At 41.2% G+C, this 24,122-nt stretch overlaps 1 protein-coding gene across 1 annotated transcript in view; it reads left to right on the top strand.

Moving 5' to 3' along the window:
- Positions 1–24,122, top strand: part of LAMA2 (laminin subunit alpha 2) — a 377,975-nt gene that overhangs the window by 80,964 nt on the left and 272,889 nt on the right. The window contains exons 6-11 of the mRNA XM_030558337.1: positions 6,044–6,223; positions 11,302–11,391; positions 12,724–12,841; positions 14,526–14,704; positions 17,036–17,135; positions 21,896–22,056. Coding sequence (XP_030414197.1) covers positions 6,044–6,223; positions 11,302–11,391; positions 12,724–12,841; positions 14,526–14,704; positions 17,036–17,135; positions 21,896–22,056 — 828 coding nt within the window. The remainder of the gene's footprint in view (positions 1–6,043; positions 6,224–11,301; positions 11,392–12,723; positions 12,842–14,525; positions 14,705–17,035; positions 17,136–21,895; positions 22,057–24,122) is intronic.

A 24,122-nucleotide genomic window follows, 5' to 3' on the forward strand; every position in this document is an offset into this window, starting at 1 on the left:
CTTTGACACTGCAGGTGCTTTACAGAAAGCTTTAAGGTCATCGTTGGGGTTTTTCTCTACTCCAAGCACAAGATCTATTAGAAATGGAAGAACAAGGAAAAGTAAACGTGAGTAAGGTTTAAGCAGACGATATGCAGTAGTTGTAAAAGAGCTTAGACTCCAAAATGAATCTAGAAAAGAGTTTATTTGGTAGCTATTTGAGGACATAAAGCTATCACTGCAGATATCAGGCCAGATTCTGATGCCCTTGTATTGAATAGTACCTAATTCAGCAAAGTGCTCCATTGAAATAAACGGCCTGTTGAATAAGTTATTAATCAATGCCACTGCAAGATGAGAAAAGCATGAGGTGTTTTGCCATGGTGGCAAACACCTTGGGCTGACCCTGAGCAAGGACCACATCTTCCTTTTTCATTGATTATCATCCAGCATGCTAATAGTGCTTTCAGTAAGTGCAAGAGTTTGAAAAAATGAAAGTATGCTCTTGAAAAACACTAACATCTTATTATAAAAGTGTTAAATTGAAACAAAATTTTATCTGTCTAGAGCTGAAACTTCTTTTTAAAAAATACATATTTAAATGAGTCATAGTTAAAATTCTAGCTTCATATTCCTGATTTAATGGCAAATGTTTCCTGGGTACTTTTAGTTCTTTCCTGTTCTCTTCTAAGAAGTAGGAACATCTTAGTTTGCACTATTAATGGAGATTCTAAAATGTTTCTTGCGGGAAATTAATGATTTCTTCCCAGATGCTGAAAAGAAGGAGAAATTATTTGGGTAATTACATTTTGCCTACTTAAAATTCCCCCTACACATTCAATTTGATAAAATAATACTCACTTATTCTCCTATACCGAGGTGTAGTGATTGTATGCAACGTTTAACAGGCACCACATTTCACCAAAGAGGTGACTACGTTTCATTGGGCATGTGAAGTGATGCCTATATAGATTTAAAATTGGATTATATAGTACTTAACGATCATTCTGTATGAAAGATGCAGTATAATTGGAAATCATTACTATTACTGTGTTGGCTTGCAGAAGAGGTGGGTTCGTGGCAGATAGACCTCTTGAGCCTTTTAAAGTGTAGTTTTATTCTGAAAAGGCATTCCATAAAACTACAGTTATGGGGGATCTGTGTCCATGTCACAATGACTTCCAGAGTCAACTTGGTCTTTTTGTAAGTAAAAAAAGTGTCATTCCTAGTTGCTAACTGTATTGGTTCATGGACACCTGTAATCTCTCTCCCAGTCTCTCCTGTAGGCACTTTCTCTGCACTTTTCCCACAAGGCTACAGAAAACCCCATTCCCAGCATGCTGTCACAGCTACGGGCTGAGTGGCATCTTATACAGCCCCTTTGCAGCCCCTCTGAAGGGTATCCCTCAGGTGGCAGGTTCTGCTACCTTCACCACTCTCCAGGTGGTGTCCTACGGTTCTACCACTCTCTGACTAAATACCAGGGTATCAGCCTCCCTCTTTCCAAATGTTTTGTTTATTCATCCAAAAGTACACAGCAGGCAGATAAGTGTTTAAACAAAAAAATCTATAGGCATCTGGTCTCACCTAAACTTTATCCTTCCCTTGCAAGTTTTGGTAGTTACCACCTAGGCCAGCTAACTTCGTCGCTGGGCTGGAAAAGAGAGTCTGGAAGCATGTTCCCCTGCAGTTCTCTCTCTCTCTCTCACATTCATGTTTTCCCTCTGAACAGCTGCTGCCTGCTCACACCCCCTTTCTCTCAAGGTTAGGCTCTTTAATAGTTTAGTGCCCCATTGATCAGAGGTTCAGAACTGAGAAAAATTAACCTGCCAGCATGCTTGGAGACAGGTAGGTGGGCATTTCCTAACAAATAGGTCCCCTATTGTTTCCATAAAAACCCTTGATATGCTCTCTGGTGGTAACTGATCTTGGTCCTTGTATTGTTCTCTGTTTGCATCCCCTCTGGCAGCACCCTTTGATTTAATTCCATTCAGTCAGGCAGGATTATATCAAATAGGTGAACTCAGGTGAATAGGATAGTGATAAAAATAATACAGACAAATCCTTTGTAAAGCAACTGCTCAGTCCAACAAAACAAGACAAGTCTGTACACTAATGCGAGGAGCCTAGGTAACAAGATGGAGGAACTGGAGCTACTGGTGCAGGAAGTGAAACTGGATATTATAGGGATAACAGAAACCTGGTGGAATAGTACTCATGACTGGAGTACAGGTATTGAAGGCTATGTGCTGTTTAGAAAAGACAGGAAGAAAGGCAAAGGTGGTGGAGTAGCCTTGTACATCAATGATGAGATTAACTGTAATGAAATAAGAAGCGATGGAATGGATAAGACAGAGTCTGTCTGGGCAAAAATCACACTGGGTAAAAAACCAACTAGAGTTTCCCCTGAGATAGTGCTTGGGGTGTACTATAGACCGCCGGGATCTGATTTGGATATGGATAGAGACCTCTTTAATGTCTTTAATGAAGTAAACACAAAGGGGAAATGTGTGATTATGGGAGACTTCAACTTCCCGGATATAGACTGGAGGACGAGTGCTTGCAAGAATAATAGGGGTCAGATTTTTCTGGATGTGATAGCGGATGGATTTCTTCATCAAGTAGTTGAAGTACCTATGAGAGGGGATGCCATTTTAGATTTGGTTTTGGTGAGCAGTGAGGACCTCGTAGAAGAAATGGTGGTAGGGGAAAACCTTGGTTCGAGTGATCATGAGCTGATTCAGTTCAAACTAGATGGAAGGATAAACAAATGTAGATCTGGGATTAGGGTTTTTGACTTCTCGAGGGCTAATTTTAAAGAGTTAAGGAAATTAGTTAGGGAAGTGGATTGGACGGAGGAACTTGTGGATTTAAATGCGGAGGAGGCCTGGAATTACTTTAAGTCGCAGCTGCAGAAATTGTCGGAAGCCTGCATCCCAAGAAAGGGGAAAAAAAACATGGGCAGGAGTTGTAGGCCAAGCTGGATGAGCAAGCAACTCAGAAAGGGGATTAGGAGAAAGCAGAAAGCTTACAGGGAGTGGAAGAAAGGCGGGATTAGCAAGGGAAGCTACCTTGGTGAGGTCAGAACATGTAGGGATAAAGTGAGGAAGGCTAAAAGCCGCATTGAACTGGACTTTGCAAAGGGAATCAAAACCAATAGTAAAAGGTTCTACAGCCACATAAATAAGAAGAAAACAAAGAAAGAAGAAGTGGGGCCGCTATACACTGAGGATGGAATGCTGGTTAAGGACAACCTAGGCATGGCCCAATATCTAAATAAGTACTTTGCCTCAGTTTTTAATAAGACTAGTGAGGAGTTTAGCAATGATGGAGGTATGATAAGCGGGAATGTAGATATGGAGGTGGATATTACCGCAACTGAGGTAGAGGCCAAACTTGAACAGCTTGATGGGACAAAATCGGAGGGCCCGGACAATCTCCATCCGAGGATATTAAAGGAACTGGCGCGTGAAATTGCGAGCCCGTTAGCGAGAATTTTTAAGCAATCGATAAACTCGGGGGTTGTGCCATACGACTGGAGGATTGCTAACGTAGTCCCTATTTTTAAGAAAGGGAATAAAAGTGATCCGGGTAATTATAGGCCTGTTAGCTTGACGTCTGTAGTATGTCAGGTCATAGAAAAAATTTTAAGGGAGAAAGTAGTCAAGGACATAGAGGTCAATGGTAATTGGGACGAATTACAACATGGATTTACTAAAGGTAGATCGTGCCAAACCAATCTGATCTCCTTCTTTGAGAAGGTGACGGATTACTTAGATAAAGGAAATGCGGTAGATCTAATTTACCTCGATTTCAGTAAGGCGTTTGACATGGTTCCACATGGGGAACTGTTAGTTAAATTGGAAAAGATGGGGATGAATATGAAAGTTGTAAGGTGGATAAGGAACTGGTTAAAGGGGAGACTCCAGCGGGTCGTATTGAAGGGTGAACTGTCAGGCTGGAAGGAGGTTACTAGTGGAGTCCCTCAAGGATCGGTTTTGGAACCGATCTTATTTAACCTTTTTATTACTGACCTTGGCACAAAGAGCGGGAATGTGCTAATAAAGTTTGCAGATGACACAAAGTTGGGGGGTATTGCTAACACGGAGAAGGACAGGGATACTATTCAGGAAGATCTGGACCACCTTGTAAACTGGAGTAAGAGTAATAGGATGAAATACAATAGTGGAAAGTGCAAGGTCATGCACTTAGGGATTAATAATAAGAATTTTAGATATACGTTGGGGACGCATCAGTTGGAAGCGACAGAGGAGGAGAAGGACCTTGGGGTATTGGTTGATAGCAGGATGACTATGAGCCGCCAATGTGATACAGCTGTCAAAAAAGCAAATGCGATTTTAGGATGCATTAGGCGAGGTATTTCCAGCAAGGATAAGGAGGTGTTAGTACCGTTATATAAGGCGCTGGTGAGACCCCATCTGGAATATTGTGTGCAGTTCTGGTGTCCCATGTTCAAGAAGGATGAATTCAAACTGGAACAGGTCCAGAGACGGGCTACTAGGATGATCCGAGGAATGGAAAACCTGCCTTATGAAAGGAGACTCAAAGAGCTTGGCTTGTTTAGCCTGGCCAAAAGAAGGCTGCGGGGGGATATGCTTGCTCTATATAAATATATCAGGGGGGTTAACGTTAGGGAGGGAGAGGAATTATTTAAGTTTACTTCTAATGTAGGCACGAGGACGAATGGGTACAAACTGGATATTAGGAAGTTTAGACTTGAAATTAGACGAAGGTTTCTAACCATTAGGGGAGTGAAGTTTTGGAACAGCCTTCCGAGGGAAGTAGTGGGGGCAAAAGACTTATCTGGCTTCAAGACTAAGCTTGATAAGTATATGGAGGGGATGTTATGATAGGATAGTTTAATTTGGGCAATTGATCTTGGATTATCACCAGATAAGTCTGCTCAATGGTCTGCGGGGAGATGTAACTGAGTTACTGTGGAGAATTCCTTCTTGGGTGCTGGCTGGTGAGTCTTGCCCACATGCTCAGGGTTTAGCTGATCGCCATATTTGGGGTCGGGAAGGAATTTTCCTCCAGGGCGGATTGGCAGGGGCCCTGGAGGTTTTTTGCCTTCCTCTGCAGCGTGGGGCATGGGTCGCTTGCTGCTGGATTCTCTGCAGTTTGAGGTCTTCAAACCAGTTTTGAGGATTTCAATAACTCAGTCCTGGATTAGGGGTTGTATAAAAGGGGATGGGTAGGGTTCTGTGGCCTGCCTTGTGCAGGAGGTCAGACTAGATGATCATATTGGTCCCTTCTGACCTATGAGTCTATGAGTCTAAGACAGGACTGTAGACAGGAATTTGCTTTATTCCACTGCCTCAAAAGTGTGTGTGGGAGGGAGAAAACTCTTACTTTCAAAACAGGAAGTCAGGGAGGAGTGGTGCATGGCTCTATATCCTGTAACAATCTGGGCAACCTAGTTAACCCTATCATGATCACTTAACTAAAACTCCTTCATTCTCCACTCCAGCCCTGCATATTCAGTCTGGGATCTGAAAATGCAGTCATGTTCTTTTTGTTCATCAGCTAGTAATAGAATAATAGAATGTAGTTTCTGGAAGGGACCTCAAGAAATCATCTAATAAAGTCACACCAATCAAAAGTTAACACTCCAGACCATAGAGTAAAATGTTTTGGTTTTCCACAAGTGCTCAAGAATAGTATTTTATTACATGTGATGTTTTCTTCTGGCAGAACTTTTCCTAGAACACTTCCCCTGTAATCCCTTTTCTTAAATTTCTTGCTTAAAGACTTAATAGGAGATCAGTCTAGAACAGGAGAAGTTATCTGCCTTAGGTTTGGACATATTATTATTTATGATTTATATATTAGTTGGAGTCAGTTGTGCTAAAAGCTGTTCAATATACAATAAATCATTTTTTGGGTGGGCAGAGCGATATTTGCTTTCTAAAAAAGAAAATGTTTGAAATAGTACATGCTCACCTGCCTCCTTATTTTTTTTGACACCATAACCATGACATTTGCTGGTATCTTCACAAGCAATATTCATGTAACCTGATCATTTCAATAATTCTGTCTTTAGATTCACACATCATTGATCAATGGAAGACCTAGTGCTGATGATCCTTCCCGAGTATTGCTGGAATTCACCTCAGCTCGCTTTATTCGACTGAGGTTTCAGAGGATACGGACGCTGAATGCTGATTTAATGATGTTTGCTCACAAAGATCCCAGTGAAATTGACCACATAGTTACAAGGAGGGTAAGTTCTGGTAAAGACACAGAATTGTATAATAGATGCTGGACTATCCTTACTAATATTGTATCTGCCTTTGATCACCACAGGAAATCTTGACAGAATATGAATAACTTCAGTTAGCTGTCAAACTCCCAGTGGCAAATAAATGGTTTTCCCTTTCTTCAGTCTTTTTTTTTTTCACCTTAGCAGAAGGGAAAGTTTGTTTATATTTTCTGTTTAATGGTGTTATTAACTTGAAGAACCAGTAGCAGTGCAACTCTGGCTGTAAAGATTTATGGGATTATTGTGCAAATGATCTGCAGGAGATTGTTGTCAGATAATATCAGAGGGGTAGCCGTGTTAGTCTGGATCTGTAAAAGCAATCTACACAGGAGGTCCACTTCCTAGACACCACGGTGCAAATAAGTGATGGTCACATTACCACCACCCTATACCGAAAACCTACCGACCGCTATGCCTACCTTCATGCCTCCAGCTTCCATCCCGGGTACATCACATGATCCATTGTCTGCAGCCAAGCACTGAGGTACAACCGCATGTGCTCTAACCCCTCAGAGAGAGACCAACACCTACAAAATCTCCACCAAGCATTCTCAAAACTACAATACCCGCACGAGGAAATAAGGAAACAGATCAACAGAACCAGACATGTACCCAGAAGCCTCCTACTGCAAGACAAACCCAAGAAAGAAATCAACAGGACTCCACTGGCCATCACATACAGTCCCCAGCTAAAACGTCTCCAACACAACATCAGGGATCTAAAACCCATCCTGGACAATGATCTCACACTTTCACAGGCCTTAGGTGGCAGGCCAGTCCTTGCCCGCAGGCAACCTGCCAACCTGAAACATATTCTCACCAGTAATTGCACACCGCACCATAGTAACTCTAGCTCAGGAACCAATCCATGCGACAAACCTCGATGCCAACTCTGCCCACATATCTACACCAGCGACACCATCACAGGACCTAACCAGATCAGCCACACCATCACTGGTTCATTCACCTGCACCTCCACCAATGTAATATACACCATCATATGCCAGCAATGCCCCTCTGCTATGTACATCGGCCAGACTGGACAGTCACTATGGAAAAGGATAAACAGACACAAATCAGATATTAGGAATGGCAATATACAAAAACCTGTAGGAGAACGCTTCAACCTCCCTGGCCACACTATAGCAGACCTTAAGGTGGCCATCCTGCAGCAAAAAAACTTCAGGACCAGACTTCAAAAAGAAACTGCTGAGCTTCAGTTCATCTGCAAATTTGATACCATCAGCTCAGGATTAAACAAAGACTGTGAATGGCTTGCCAATTACAAAGCCAGTTTCTCCTCCCTTGGTTTTCAAACCTCGACTGCTAGAACAGGGCCTCATCCTCCCTTATTGAACTACCTCATTATCTCTAGCTTGCCTGCATGTATATATATATACCTGCCCCTGGAAATTTCCACTACATCCATCTGATGAAGTGGGTATTCACCCACGAAAGCTCATGCTCCAAAACGTCTGTAGTCTATAAGGTGCCACAGGATTCTTTGCTGCTTTGTCAGATAATGTCTTTTGCTCCTCATGCCATCCCCTCAATATCCTTTGGATCATTGCACAATACTGGCGTTAACATTTTAATTCAAGAGCAGGGGCGGCCCAAGCACGGCGGCATGCCGCAGGGGGCACTCTGCCAGTCACCAGTCCTGCGGCTCCTGTGGACCTCCCGCAGCTGTGCCTGCAGAGGGTCCGCTGGTCCTGCGGCTCCACCGAAGCCTGTGGGAGGTCCACCGGAGCCACAGGACCAGCGGACCCTCCGCAGGCAAGCCGGCAGAGTGCCCCCAACAGCATGCCACCCCATGCAAGCGCTTGGCATGCTCGGGTCAGGAGCCACCCCGTTCAAGAGATTTCTTTCATTATTATTAATCATATCAGTTTTAAAACACGTTTTATTGTATAAGAAAAGGGGGTGTGCAGTGCTTTCATTCTCATCTCTGCACAGTTTAGTGTTTTACTCTATATGTTGTCATTTCGAAGACATATTCCATTTGGTAACTAAAGTTTTAGGACTTTGGTGTTACACTAGTGCTTGTAGGAAACTTCCCAGCTGTGTGAATACCAGCTAGCAACTAGGTATACTTGATAGTTTGGGTGTGGGGAAGAGACTTGAAATAATTTTTATGAGGGGAAAATAAACCTCGTAAATCCTAAGGTCAAAATCTGATTATCCTTCCCCACTTACTGACAATATGTCTTTAAGGTGAAACAATGATTCTTCCATTGCTGTGAATGTTATTTATTTTAATAGTTCTTAACTGTAGACGGTAATATTCTGGAAGCTAATTGCTCATATCTCAAGACAGGATGCACAGCTGATCTAAACTAAACAGGTTTGACAACTGAATCCTCTAGCTAAGGCCGCCTTGTGCTGCTCAAGCCCCAGTAGGAGGATCCACAGGTAGTTAGAACTAGCACAGTGGTTTCTATACTACTTCCTACCTGTGGTTGCTGCATCCAGATGTTGTGGACAGGGGAAAGATTCCCTTGTATCCCATCCACTCATTCCCTGCTGCCTCAACAGCCCCTTTGGGGCCATATTGACTGACACATGTTTAGAGTAAACTTTAGGCTAAGTGACAGAAAACAAAGGTTAGGCAAAAATGGTCAATTTTCAATATGGCAACAGTTTAACAATTTTCAATATGTGTCCAAGGTTACATACTAGATCTTCTATTGTTTAATGTAATGAAAAGGGGATGAGTAGTAAATTAGCAACATTTGAAAATAACCCAAAATTACACAGGCTAGCCAAGATTATAGAAGAATGTGAGGTGCTTCAGTGAATGCTAATCAGACTAAGTGAATAGTCAACAAGATGGCAGTTGAAATTAGCTTTTGACAAATGCACAGTGGAAGGAATTATTTGAACTGCTCATATATTTTTGCTGGTTTAAAATTAATTGTAACTACTCATGAAAAAAAACATTGCAATAGCTCAGTGAAAAGGCTTTCTTCAAGATGCACCAGTGGTTTAAAAAATGTTAGAATGGAAAGTAATACTAATAGTATTATAATGCCATTAGGTCGGAGTGGGCAAACTTTTTGGCCTGTGGGCCTCATTGGGATTGCAGAACTGTATGGAGGGCCAGGTACGGAGAGGCTGTGCCTCTCCAAACAGCCTGGCCCCCGCCCCCTATCTCACCCCTCCCACTTCTGGCCCCCTGACTGCACCCCTCAGAACCTCCCACCCATCCAACCTCCCCTGCTCCTTGTCCCCTAACTGCCCCCTCCCAGGCTCCCACACCCTATCCAACTCCCCACTCCAAGTCCCCTGACTTCTTTGACTCTTACCCACAGCCCTGCCCCTTGACAGGTGCCCCAGGACCCCACGCCTATCCAACCCCCCCGCTCCCCATCCACTCACCCCTATCAACACCCCCCCCTGACAGGCCCCCCAGGACTCTCATGCTTATCCAATCCTCCTTGTCTCCTGACCGTCCCCCAGAACCTCCACCCCATCCAACCACATCCTGCTCCCTGTCCCCTGACTGCCCCTCGGGACCCTCCACCCCTTATCCAAACCCCTGACTCCCACCCCCTTACCATGCTGCTCAGAGCAGCATGTCTGGCAGCCATGCCCCCTGGCTGGAGCCAGACACACTGCCATGCTGCTCAGTAGGAGCCTGAGTGTTGCCCACGCGGTGGCGTGGCTGCAGGGGAGGGGCCAGGGGCTAGCCTCCTCACCTGGGAGCTCAAGGGCAGGGCAGGACAGTCCTGTGGGCCATAGTTTGCCCACTTCTGCTTTAGGTAAATCAGTGGTGTGTCCTCATCTGAAGAACAGTGTGCAGTTCTGATCCCTCGTTGGGAAAAGGATATGGCAGAAATATAACATGTGCAAAGACAGGCAATGACAAATATCAGAGTAATGTGAAGACTTCCATCTGAGGAAAGACTAAGAGTGAGTGTGTTCAGCTTAGTTAGGGGATATTTTCAGTGTAATTAAGCTGGGTGAGAGGTCCCTGCCAAGCCAGACCTTGTCTTCAGTCTTCTACAGAATCTTGTGCAGCTATGCTACTGCCAATTAAGTTTTGTATGGTTATATGCATCTGGGGGTTCTAGTGTGGAATCTGCAAGACCAGCCATAAATCTCTCTCATATATAAGCAGTTTAGCCCTACTGAAGTCTATTTATGTGAAGGGTCTTGCAAGTATTTTTTCACTACCATGGATGCATTCCTGGCTTTTGTCTGGGCCATTTAGCCCCACCAAAATCAGAAGGGAATCATCAATGGGTGGACTGACAAACTATGAGGATAGGTTATTGGTTTGAGATTGGCCTACTAAACCCAGGGTTGTGAGTTCAATCCTTGAGGGGGCCATTTTGGCGTCTGGGGATTCGTCCTGGTTTGAGCAGGGGGTTGGATTAGAAGATGACCTCCTGAGGTCCCTTCCAGCCCTGATATTCCATATTATTAAACAGGAGAGGGAATTCTCCCTTCTCTCCACCCCCATTTCCTATCAAGTCAATCTGCAGACCAGCTGGAAATTTTAACTGTACTTCTCACTGTCTGGGGCATGCCAAAACATTACCTTTTGAGATGACCAAAGGCCTTTGATAGATAGCATTTGTTTAAAAAAAAAGAGAGTTCTTTCTTTAATACATAGTATGTATTTGCTGAGTAATTTTGTACTATTACTATCAATGTATTTTCATCATGTGTTCTGAGCTTTCTTCCTTCACAGGTGTAAAATCTACATATATGACCTGCTTATTTATGTTGTGAATATTTAGCCTTTATTTTTTCTATATCTGTGTGCTGTATATAAACTGTGAGCCAAATTCTATGGTGTATTAATTGGTGCTGTTCCCCTGACTTTAATGGAATAATGACAACTTACACCAGCAGAGAATTTGATCCCTTTTCTTTTTCACTGAGGCCCGAATCTGATGTTCAGGAAGCAGTTACCTATCTACCATCTGCTGTATTTATAATACATAAAAAGGAAATAAAATAAGCAGTTTCAGTACTTGGCCACCTGCAGCTTGCAATCCATTTGGCAATTCCTTCTCTGTTTTGTCTTACAGTATTACTATTCTGTAAAAGATATATCTGTTGGAGGCATGTGTATCTGTTCTGGCCATGCAAGGGCTTGTCCTTTGGATCCAGCAACTAACGTATGTATATTTCTAGATTCCTTGTTCATGGTGTAGAAAATGAATATTCCCCACTGACAGAGTTCTGTGAGTTGATGTCTGTTCCCCACTTAGACAATATAACCAAAACCTGTGCCAGGGTGAAATAACGTTGGCAGTCAGAATGATGAACTTTGAAATCCACCATCACGGTAACAGTGAACGATTTTCTCTTAAAAAATAAAGACGTTGAATAAATCCATTCATTTTGAAAACTCTCCAGCTCTGATAGCAAGTTACATGATTTAGCTTTGGAGACTGAAAGCCCTCAGTCTTTCTATTCCTTCCATGGTATTAATCATGATTCTTCTTAAACAAACAAACATCAACAATTTAATGGTTATAATTTCTTCTATATTTTTAGCTTTCCACTCAAGTTCAACTCTATCAGAACATAATCAAGTAAAGAATTCAGTGTAAGACTGATTCTCCAGCTTCTTCCCAATTCCATACACATGCGTGAAATGAAATTGCTGAATTTATCTATAATGCTACTAGCATGCAACAGGGTGAGATCACACCCAGGTTTCCTTGATGGAGAAATCCTATAAAATTTTATAGAAAATAATAATCTTTATATAGGATTCTGAACCATCCTATATAATTTAATAGAAAATCATATCCCTGCTATAAAATGAAATAGGATATTTCAAAAGCCCTCTAGAAAAATCTTGTTCTGTAAAAATATCTATAGTTCTGAATAATTTCTATAGAATCCTGTTGGTTTTATTCTTATAAGCCTTTTAAATAAGATCTGCATAAGAAATGCTGCACCATTTCTGCAGTTATTCTCAAAGAACAGCTGTCACACTACCACCAGAACCTTAGAGCTATGCCTATCCATTGGGCTTGCCTTGGAAGAGTGATGGTAACATTGCAGACCCAGAAAGGGTTCTCTAGAAAATTCTGTTTCGAAGTTCTGCCTATGCAACACAGGGAGGGGTTGCAGTGAGATGAAGTATCCTATTCTGCCACTATGCAAATATTTGTCCGAATTGTGTTAAATAATACATAGAAAAAAATAAATGAAATATACATGGAATCTGGTGTAGATCACTTTGTTTGCAATAATTTGCATAAATGTATTGCTGGAAGGGGACGGGTGTCAAATATTTAAGATCATTATAAAAATATGATGAATAGATTTTAAAGGACCACTGAAGAAAACAGGATAATATAAGAGAGAGTGTCAGTCATAGGTGGGCTGGTTTGCATGTATTCCTAACCTCCATCTGTCTCAGAGCTCTTCTCTTTGCTTTGTTCTAACATCATGCTGTGTTAATACTTTGTTTTCTTTTTTTTAATGTCAATTAGAGATCGACTTGTCAATGTGAGCACAACACATGTGGAGAAAGTTGTGATCATTGCTGTCCCGGTTTTAATCAAAAGCCCTGGCGAGCTGGGACATTCCTGGTCAAATCTGAGTGTGAAGGTAAGTTATAAAAAAGCAAAGCAAAATAAAAAAGTGTTAGCTTAACTCCTGATCAGCTCTGAGTAGTATTTAGTCCTTAAGACTCTGCAGAATTCATTTAACTTCAAAATAACACTTGCAAGTGATTGTAAATGTAAACCACATGTTGTTCAGATCCACTATGCTATTTTTTACCACATAATAAATACATGTGGTTGAAAAAGTTTTGATTAAACAGATTTCCACCAAAAAATGGAGTTTTGTCAAAATTGAAATGTTTTGAGAATTGAAAATTTAATCAAAATTGGCACAGGAGAATATCAAAACAATTTGTTTTGACTTTCTCATTTTGTTTTGATAAGGTAAAGATGGTTAATTTCAATTCAATTCATTTTGACTAAGATATTTATATATTTATATGAAATGTTTCAACATTATCTAATGAAATAATTTGATATTTCCAAATCATTTTTTCAAACTTTACATTTTGTGAAAAATATTGATATTCAACTTTTCATTCTGGTTTGAAATGAAAACAAGGTTCAAAAAGCTGGAATTTCTCCCATCTCTAATAGTAATAGTTAACACTAATGTTCACAAACTACCTTAATTTCTGAACCTATTAAAATGCAATGTTACTACTGTACATGAATGTTCATGTGGCTACAGGAGTGCAGATGCATTTATTCTAATGCTCTTTGCAGCCCTTTAGGTCCAGGGCTGTACCTAAATAGTGCAAACGAGCCCATAGGGTCTGATCCAAAGCATGCTGAAGTCAATGGAAAGACTCCCTCTGAGTTCAACGGGCTTTGGATTAGGGATTCCTCTTTATTAAAATTTAGAAATGATAATTACCAACATTTTACTTATATACAAACCAGGCACCAAACTTGTTTATAACACACAGGAAAATATTAGAGGTTGGCCAGGGAAGTGGAATTTAGATCCCGGTTAAGTTGAGCCTAAGGTTGGGGATCTGAGGCCAAATCATGGTAAAAGGGTTGATTCAATAGTGCTGAAATCTTGCGGACTGTTTTACACATTTTAATACTGGAAATCTCACGAAACAAACCAGAATATTGTTCTCCTGTAATTTTGGGTCCAGCATGGAACAAAAGCCAAAGGGGGCAATTTTGGATCTGAAGATTCAAATTTGAACTGCCCTGAAATTTGAAGGGGGTTGGATTCAAAGTCTCTGTTCTGACCATCTCCAACATGCATTATATGTAGATGAAGTACTTCCAATGAGCTTCCTTTTTAGCTTTGATGAATATTAATATAGCTAACAGTTTTAACATTTCAATAGATTCTTTGTAGTTCTTGTATCTTCTTCTTGTCTTGTACTATCCAACTTTCTCATGAGCAACATATGCATTCAGCAAAATGTTATGGGATCACCAATTTAAAATGGCATATTGCAGCATTTTTTTTTTAAAAAAGAGCTTTTAGGGCTTTTTCCAAAGACAAGACTCCTAGAAAGAAATATTATCTGAAGGAACTCCAGGCACCATTTGTGAGTGGACCTTATTATATTTAAGAGCTGAAGAAGTGGTATGCTCATGAGTAAAGGTGCTATTTGTTTCAATGTTCATGGCATAGATGTCAAAAAGATGAAATAATGCTGTTAAGACTTCAGTAAAAATTTTATTTCTGAATGTCTGTAGCCTGGGTGTGAGGTTTGCTATTATAGTTGTCTCTTTTTCAGAATGCAATTGTCATGGGAAGACTAAGGAATGTTACTATGATCAGACTGTTGCAGACAGAAATCAGAGTTTGAATATCCATGGAGAATACACTGGGGGTGGAGTGTGTATTAATTGTACATACAACACTGCAGGCATAAACTGTGAGACCTGCACTGATGGCTACTTCAGGCCGAAAGGGGTAAAGTATGCTCTGCTGTCACTTCTGTGTAGTTCAAGCTATCACTTCTGTGTGGGGAGTTAGGTTATTAAGTAGAGAAGACACACTTTTGATTGCTATTTTATGAAGGTTAAGTTCTAAATCTGACAGCAAACTAGTCGCCTTTCACAGTTGGAAATCTGTAAAGTAGATGTTCACAGGAATATGAAAGCAAATTGTGTTGATACGAAGGAATGTACTTAAGGTCAGGGCCTCCAGCTAATACTTCAGTTTGAATTAAAGGATGATGAACTCCTGTAAACACAGCTTTTGCATCATAGAGAATTTCAGCATACATTCTCAGAAAGCAGAGAGATATTTCTGTAGTTGTTGGGGGTAGTGAGGAAATTGGGAGAAAGGAGAATCTCTAATTTGTTTAAGATCTTAAAATATAATGTAGTAGTACTTCTAAATCAATCTGTTAGCATCTCCTGACCTTTATCAGCCATGGCCAAAATGCAGTTGCAAACCAGACATAATCAACAAAATTCTACAATGTATCCTGGGGATGCCTTCCACTTCAGTAGAAAGAGATACGGTCTGTGGAAATGCTACGCTAAATTCCAGAAGGTGATGCTCCATCTCAGTTTGAATTGAGGCCATGAGAAGAAGCATGACATACTGGGATCCATTAGCTCCATGGGCTGTCGTCACTCTGTATTAAAGATCCAGAGAGCTGCTCTCTATTCTGTTTATGTGTGCCTCTTGGGTGACTGGAGGTTCCTGGTACATTATCATTGTGGCCCTCAGTTCAGCAAAGTTTGGCCACTGGGCCTGATTGTTCTTCCCTCTACTACCATGGAGACTAACAACAAATGAACAAAATTAAAAATTCCCCCTATATAGCAAGGTTGGACTTTGTCTTTAAAGCATATAGAAGAAAGAGTTTTGGTCTCTTGTCACCAGCTGGATGGTTAAACTGATTTTGGAGCAAAATTTAAGCAGTCCTCCAACTACTAATTTTTGTGTCCACAATCAACTGCGAGTATAGAAAATGTGGACAAGCTTTTGAAAATACAGCAGGAAGGCTAGGCTTTTGAAAATATAGGGCTAAATGACTTGTCCAAGGTCACAAAGAAAGAGTATGGCCAGCCTGGGAATAGAACTCTCACGTCCCAAGTCATATGGTGGTATTTTCAAAAATGAATGAATGACATATAGGAGCACAAGTTCCATTAACTGTCAATAAGAATTGTGCTCTGAAGTCACTTAGGCACTTTTGAAAATACCACTCTAACGTCTTTGTCTTAACCACGAGAATGTTCTCTCTTCCTAATAATGGAAAAAGACTGTGAAAACATTCTCAAGTTTCAGTGTGTCTTTAGCAGCTTTCAGTGTTCAGAGATGCTGGTTTATCAATGCTAAAAATGCTGAATCTTGGAATAAGAGTGAGGATACAAAAGGTTCAATCTGTGCTGGGTCTTGTCTCCTGAGTTGTTGGGGATCAGGCACAGAATGGAAGTGTTAATAAGCTTTTACAACCAATATGATAGCTCTTTACTGCTTGTGCCCAATTCATCAGGCAACACCAAGTAGAGGTCAACTGACCTTAAGGACACTTGAAATGAACAGCTACATGGGGTCCCAAAATGATGGGGGTACTTACAGAGGGAAATATGTTTGCACTTGCCAGTCATAATCAATACAAATTCCATCCCCTTCCATGTAAATCCTCTGCTGCCCTCAGGAAAAAAAGAATGATGGAATCTGGACATCTAGAGTTCTCTGCACTTTTTACTTTTTGTCCCAGGCACAACAACATCTGGGTCTTGTCTGGTTCCTTTTCTAAGATGAAAAAATGGAAGGTGAAAGCAAATTGTTCAATTGTCTAGTGTTCATTTTTCTTCATTTATCCTGTAGTTATTGTTTTTAACTCATCTCGGACTGTGTAACTGAACTACTAGAAACCAAAAAAGCTTTAAAAACTAAAGAATGCTTTCACTCACCATAATTAAAAACGATAAAAATATTTCTGTTAACATTAGTTTATATACAACTGTTTTTCTTTAACAAACTAAATTTGGAACCTCAATTACTTGAGTGTCTCTTTGGTAAAAATTTGCTAAGATTAACATGCAGACTGAATAACAAACTAATAGACTGAATGAACAATGCTGTTTCAGTGTTTGTTAAAACTTGCACATTTATTTGAAACAAACAAACAAACCCTAAACCCAGTATGATTCAATCCTGATTTTGTTGTTGTTGGGTTTTTTTTAAATTAAGTACCAGTTTCTAATATTTAAAAGGTAAGATTTAGCTTTGAAACTCACTGGGTTTTGTTTTTTGTTGTACTTTTATTTATTTATTTAGGTATTACCAGATGACCCTAACCCGTGCCAGCCATGTTCCTGTGATCCAGTTGGGTCTTTACATACTACTTGTGTCAAGGATGAGAAACATGTGGAAGGAGGTAAGATTACAGTTAGATTACAGTTACAGTGTTAGACATTGTGCACAACATTGTTAAAATGAAAACTAAATCATCTCCCTTCACCAAGCCAGCCCTCACAGCAGACCAGTGGTAATTCATTCACATGGTCACTAATCCGCCTGTGCTCTCCCAGCGTTCTCTCATACTGTCTTTCAGTTTTGCAGCCTGCAGGCATGTGCACGTTGGGAAGAATATTCCCAACTGGACTCTCTTTATGTTGGCTTTTCCCATTATTCCATGGTTCTCTGAAATGTAATAGATACTGGCATTCAAATGTACACACACACTAAACCTCTCCCCAAACTTAGCTTATAGCATGTCTCCTGATTCTGTGCTGGGAAGCAGGATGCATGCATGAAGCACACAGCATGCAGTTGCATCCTTGTAAAGGATTTTCTAGTCCTCTTGCCAACAGCAAAGAGCTTTCTCTTTCAGAGACAGAGATTAAAATAAAGCAGAATCTTAATCTTATCCTCTCTTTTCTTCTGAGTGCCTATTTGCATTTGAAAACTAGGAAAAGTCCCTTTGAAAGATGTCACATTTACCTACCATCTCTATTATTACTGTAGGATTATAAATTTTTTACCTTAGTTTCTTTATAAAAGCCATCTTCAAATAGAGAACATGCTGCTTTCTTGTAGCTTGGAAACAATGTTTTTGTTGTTGTTGTTGACATTTGGTTGGAGTGCAGCAGAACTTCAAGGTCAGGTTTTAAGAAAGTTTTTAAATTGGACTAATTGTACACCATTGATAAGAAATACTCTAATGATCTTTTTTTCCCCAAGTAATTCAATGGAACATAAAAGAAGCACAACAGAGCTGTAAATACAGAACCCAGAGGTACAAAATCTACTACATCAGCCATGTACTGCTTACATGAGTTAAATAGCATGATTAAAGATTCTAGATAGAATGATAGAGTGATTAATACAGAAGTGAAAGGAACAGTATATCACACAGATTAATAGGAAATTGTATAGAAACTGAAGAGAACATGACTCCCAGGGTTAGAAAAGACACAGCAAGACAATGTGATGTCTTTAGCAAACCTGTGGATGAGAGTGCACAGGTTATAGATGAAGGGTTTAAAAAACTAAAGGCTACCTTCATGCTATTAAAAGGGATACCTTTTATTCAAACATCTGCTACTGCTGATGTTCAGTCTCTTTAGTAAAATAATGAGGCTATCATTTTGAGAGAAAAAGGCCTTAAATTAAAGAAAGGTGGTGCCATGCATGCATGCATGTCTCCAGGTAGCTGTCAGCTACAGTAGTTTATTTTTCATACCTGCTGAATGAACCACAGGGGGCATTCTACAGTTTTGTACTGCGGTGATCAGGATTTTAAACCTGATTCAAAATAACTATATCCACCATGCCCTTCTTGAAACCTTGTCCTCCCTTGCTTTTGTGATTCTTGTCTTCCCCTGGTTCTCCTCCTACCTCTGTAGTCATTGCGCCAGTGTTTCTTCTGATAGGTTCTGCTGCTCCCCTCTTCCTCTTTCTGGTGGTGTCCTTCAGAGCTTTATCATTTGTCCACTCCTCATCTTTCTCCACAGTCATTCTCTAGTGTCTCAATCCATCCAATTCCATATTTCAGTGTCTCTCTTTAACACGTCTACCTGGATGTCTTGACATTTTTTCCCTCTCTTCACACCATTAAACCTTTTGTCTAGGCCCTCATCATCTCCTAGCTTGACAGAAGCTCCTCCTTCCTGACAACCCTCTTCAGCTCCATCTAGGTTAGAACACTCTTTTAGTTTCTCTACTGGCTCTGTCTTCTCTATTGTATCAGATACAGCCCCAACCCCACCCCCCTTTAAGGTCTCTAACACCTCTGTCTCTCCTTGCTTACTTGTTCTTGTAACTTGTCATATTGCCCTATAACTCTTAATTCTTCCAGTGATGCCAGCCTCAGTTGTCCATTTGTCCACATCTCCAACAAACTCCTCCAGTCTTTTTTTCCATCTCAGCCTTCATTCATGGAATACCGTCCCTGAAGCAGTCCATGCAGAAGGACAGAATACCTTCCCTGAAAAAGGCTGTAAAGCCACTCTTCCTCCTTCCTTGAAGTCCCTCCACAAGATCCTTTTATACTATGTTGCTTATGGAAAAGGACAATTTGTGATGGCTGGCTAGAAGGCCAGTAAGGGAGTTCTGACACTTATCTTATATATATTTAAAATTAGCAAACTCAAAACCATCTGTGCATACAACTAGGCTACATAATCACATTTCTGGCCACAGTACCTATATCCTTGCTCCCCTGTTACCTCCAGTTATTTGTTACTCAATGCCTGTTGTCTTAGATTTTAAACGCTTTGGGACTGGAACTCTTGGTGGTGTTATTGTTGTTAAAGTCTTTGAAGTCTTGTTTGATAGTCTCTTAGATGGGATCAAGGATGATGATAATTGTCATCCCATGTGGTGTTTGGGATTCAGATGGAGCTGGTAGGGGTGCGATGTCACCTGGGTCCCTCTCTTTCTGGCCTGTTCTGATCAGGATTAGGATGATGAAGGGCTGGGTTCCCAGGAAAAGGTGGAGGTGGCAGCCATGATGGTGAAACTCATTCCAATGAAGTCTGACTGGTTTTTCAGTCTGTTCTTTGTTTTGTTCTTTCATACTTTCCCTGCAAAAATCTTTCTTTAAGAACCCCAAAAGGGAGTGATGCGAGGAATAGCCCATCCCATCATTACTTTGTCCTCCAATTAGACCTAATATCAGATATACCAGTTTTGGCTCATTAACCTCTGGTTCCAAGTCTCCTGTTTTTAACAAGTATAATTTTAACACAATCCTTGAATCATATCAACTTGTCATGTTATGTTTAGACTAATTTAGTTTCTCTGTGTGATTCTCTTGCACCTGTTTATAACATGTTTTATTGAAAATAACATGACCTACTTTCCATGGTAAATTCCGAAGTAGGCAAAAGTTATAGACCAATTGTCACAACAGCTCTTATACTGCAAGCATCGTTGTAATATCTAGGCATAGATCTAAACTTTTTTCCTTACAGATCCCTGTTCATTTCTGTCTTGAATATGTGTTCACTAGCTCAATGAAACACTATGTACTTAAAAAATATATATTTACCCAGCCAATTGTGAAGGAAGTACTGTGTATTGAGCCCATAATATGTTACCTTGACAGAATCTCTATTTCAGTGAAGATAGCAAAAAGCCTCTCATCCAAGACAGCAACTGAAAAAAGCCAATTTACTTGAGTATTTGTAAACTGAAATGAGTCTGTTTCTTGTCTGAATGAAAGGCTGAGAAACATGATCAATTCCAATGGAATTTCTCTATATACTTGCAAATCAGAATGAATACACATTAGATATATTGAAACACGTTCCAGAGGAGCTGGCTGGTTGTTTAACGAGAAATTGTTTGCATGGTGTAAAATGGAAATCTGCTTCTAAAGCATGTGGCACACCAAGCAATAAACAGGTTATAGTTCTTAAATTTAAATGGGAAGATTATGATGATTGGGGTTGTAAGCTAGTAATGAGTGATTTTCACTGAGATGGAGGTTGCAGGATGAGCACTCTGGGTATGTCAAGGCTGAGGATTATTGGATATGAATATGTTCCACTGATAATCCAAAAGGTAAATAATGATGCTTCTGGCATAAATAGCACATTTTAATACACCTCTACCCCAATATAATGCTGTCCTCAGGAGCCAAAAAATCTTATCGTGTTATAGGTGAAGCCGCGTTATACTGAATTTGCTTTGATCCGCCTGGGTATGCATCCCCGCCCCCCCGGAGCGATGTATCCGTTATATCCGAAATCGTGTTATATCGGGTTGTGTTATATCGAGGTAGAGGTGTATTTGAATCTCAAAGTGCTCATCAAACACTGATTTTCATAATAGTCCTGTGTGATAGGTTTATGTTCAATATAGATAAGGGCCAGAACCAGAATCTTTTATGAAACAGTACCCTAGCTACAACCTTTGGTATGGATAAAATGGAGCTCTGACCCAAACAACCCTTGGTTTTGGATTTGAAAGGCCATAATCCATGCAGATTTTTGCCAGATTAAACAGTGACCTCTTTAGCCCATCTGTAATCTATGTTACCAGTGGATATTAACTGAAATACAGAAGTTTAAATGATTCAGACTGTAACCACTCAATTCAGTGGCAGAGCTGGTATCTCTGAGATCTGGACCTCCCAGTCCACTGCTCTAAAAATTAGATAGCAACCTTTGACTGAATCTTCATCCAAGGCACTCTACTTTGGGGTGAAATAAATAATCTCCTAATAATTTAGCTTTTAAACAAACTGTAACAGCTCCAGTGGTTGGATACTTCCTGAATCAGAGACTCCATCATGCTGCCATTTTTTTTTTGCCTGCATATTTGTATATGTAATGCTAAATCTCAATTACAGCAGTTTATTTTAAATGTAAAGCCTGCTCAGACAGTGTGGGGTAAATAAGACCTAGATGCTGCCTCCCTGACTCACATTTAGTAGTACTTTACTCAGGGAGCAGTCCCATTGATTTCAGTGAGGTTTCTTGTGAGGTAAAGGTGCTACTCAATAGGAGTAGGAGCGGCACACTGGCCCTAGGATTGTCAGCTTTTCAGGGCATGGTCTGTGCACACAATTTATACTTGTACCGTGCCTTACACAAGTGTGGCCCTGATCCTTGCAATCATAGTACAAATAACTAATAAAGATAAAACAATAATATATGGATTTAGTGTTTTCTTTGACTTTTTCCATAGGCATGCTCCCTGGATTCTGCCACTGCAAGACTGGCTATGCAGGTAAAAGCTGCAGTCGATGTGCATTGGGTTATAAGGGTTATCCTGACTGCGTGAGCTGTCGCTGCTCTGTGAAAGGCAGCTTGAATGATGACCCTTGTATAGGATCCTGCATTTGCAAGGTATGAGCATCAAACTATTTTCAGCCATGGTTAATCACCATTGATATTATGAGAAATTAAAACTCATTATCCTCTACCGTCATTGCAATGTTGTTATGCTATTCTTTTTCTTCGAGTGATTGCACATGTCTGTTCCACTTTGGGTGTCTGCATACCTTGTGCACAGTTTTCGGGGATTTTTCCCCTAGCAGTACTTGTCAGGGCAGTGTGAGCACCCTCTGGTGCCTCATTCCACTGCACACAAGTATAAAGGGCTGTGTTGCCCCCGCCCTCCTTCAGTTCCTTCCTACTGCAAGTGATGGTTGTTGTTGGAACTGCCATCTTTGATTCATCGTATCTTCCCCCCCCTTAGTGTAAATAGTACCTGTAGCATTAGTTTGTAGTCTTGTATAGCATATGTGTAAATAGTTCGTTTTAGAGATAAGTTTGGAATATAGTCTTTTTAGTATACAGTTGCTGGTGCCTGATTGGGTACTGGGCTTGGTGCCAGACTGATGCCCTATTCCTCCTGGCTTTAAGGCCTGTTGTTCATGTAACAGGTCTAGGCCAGTGTGTGACCCATACCCCAACTGCCTTAAGTTTGTGGGAGAGGTGCATGTAAGTGACAAATGTCACATTTGTAGAGGGTTCAAATCCTGTTGGAAAAAGGGCAGGGCTGCCAGATGCAAATATCTGCTCAATGAGTCTGCACTCTATCCATCATCAGAACCTTCCCCCACTCCAAATGGGTTCCAAGCATGTCCGAGTTTCCTAGGAGTGCTCCTCCTGTTCTGACAGAGTCCTCAGGCAGATCCATGTCACAGGAGCCTAAAAAGAGACTATGGGAGCCTAATAAAGATTTGGTACCACCACCCTGTAAGGAGAAGCACTACGTGTTCACAGGACCTCAGAGATGTGCTCAAAAAAAATTCACACCCCTAGGAGCAGGGTGGACCAGGAAGGGTCAGATGAGACCATTCCCCAAAGGATTGGCACCACTTGTGGTACCTCAACAGGAGCCCATTCCAGTGCCGTTGACACCTGAGGCTTTCGAGTCAATTAAGAGTTGCTTAATTTGTCAGTACCAGCTTCTCCTCTGCTCAGTACCAGTCACTTCTACTCTTGCAGTACCTCTATGTAGGATTGCATCTACAGGCAAGCCAGCAATGATTTGGCTGATACCCACTTCCCAAGACTTGGAACTCCCTCCTTTGCACCAATGGGTTCAGCTCCCCAATGGTCAGAGGAGATAGACTCCTCCTCAGACTCAGAAGTCGTATCCTTTGGGTCTTAACATGAGCATGCCCAACAGCCCCAGTGGGGTGCCTGCCTGTTGTGATACTGTCCACAGGCTCACCATCCTAATAGCCAGTGGTCTGCACATCATCCTAATAGCCAGTGGCCCAACCTCCATACCAGTAACCCTTCCAGACCTCTTGGGGCTTCCCTCCATGTTCCAGAACCTCTCTGTTGCCTCCCCATACTTCTATGTCAGTCAGTTGCAGGAGCATCTGCATGAAGGTCACTATCCTCCTTCCCCTGGTACCAGTATTGGTACCATGCAAGTGGAGCTGCACGCTCAGGACTCCCTGATGGGATTGGAGGAGGTACCTCCTCAACCTTCAGCCTCTTCCATGTTGCCTGATGAGGTGGTATTGACTGACTCTACCTCTTCCCCTCCTGATGATTTTAGAGCTCATCAGCCATTTTTGAGTTGGGTGGCTGTAGCTCTGGATATCCAGGCAGAAGAGGCACAAGAAAGGCTTGTGGGTATTTTAGGTTCTGCGGGCCCCTCTATGGTAGCTCTCCCTATTAATGAACCTATCGTGGAGCCTGTCAAGATTTTATGACTTACCCCTTCTTTTCTGCCTCCCACTCCCTCAGGGTGGAGAAAAGATATTCTGTCCCTTCATGGAGGTTCAAACACTTTTACAACCACCCTTCTCCAGGCTTGCTAGTGGTTGCAGCCACCAACAGAAAAGGAGAGGCAAGGACACCAGGCCTCTACTCTGAAGGGAAAGGAAGCAAAAAAATCTAGATCCACTTAGCAGAACATTTTATTCCAGAGGTTCATGAGTTTACAGCTC

The sequence above is a fragment of the Gopherus evgoodei genome, chromosome 3 (assembly GCF_007399415.2).
Source record: "Gopherus evgoodei ecotype Sinaloan lineage chromosome 3, rGopEvg1_v1.p, whole genome shotgun sequence".
Lineage (NCBI taxonomy): Eukaryota > Metazoa > Chordata > Testudines > Testudinidae > Gopherus > Gopherus evgoodei.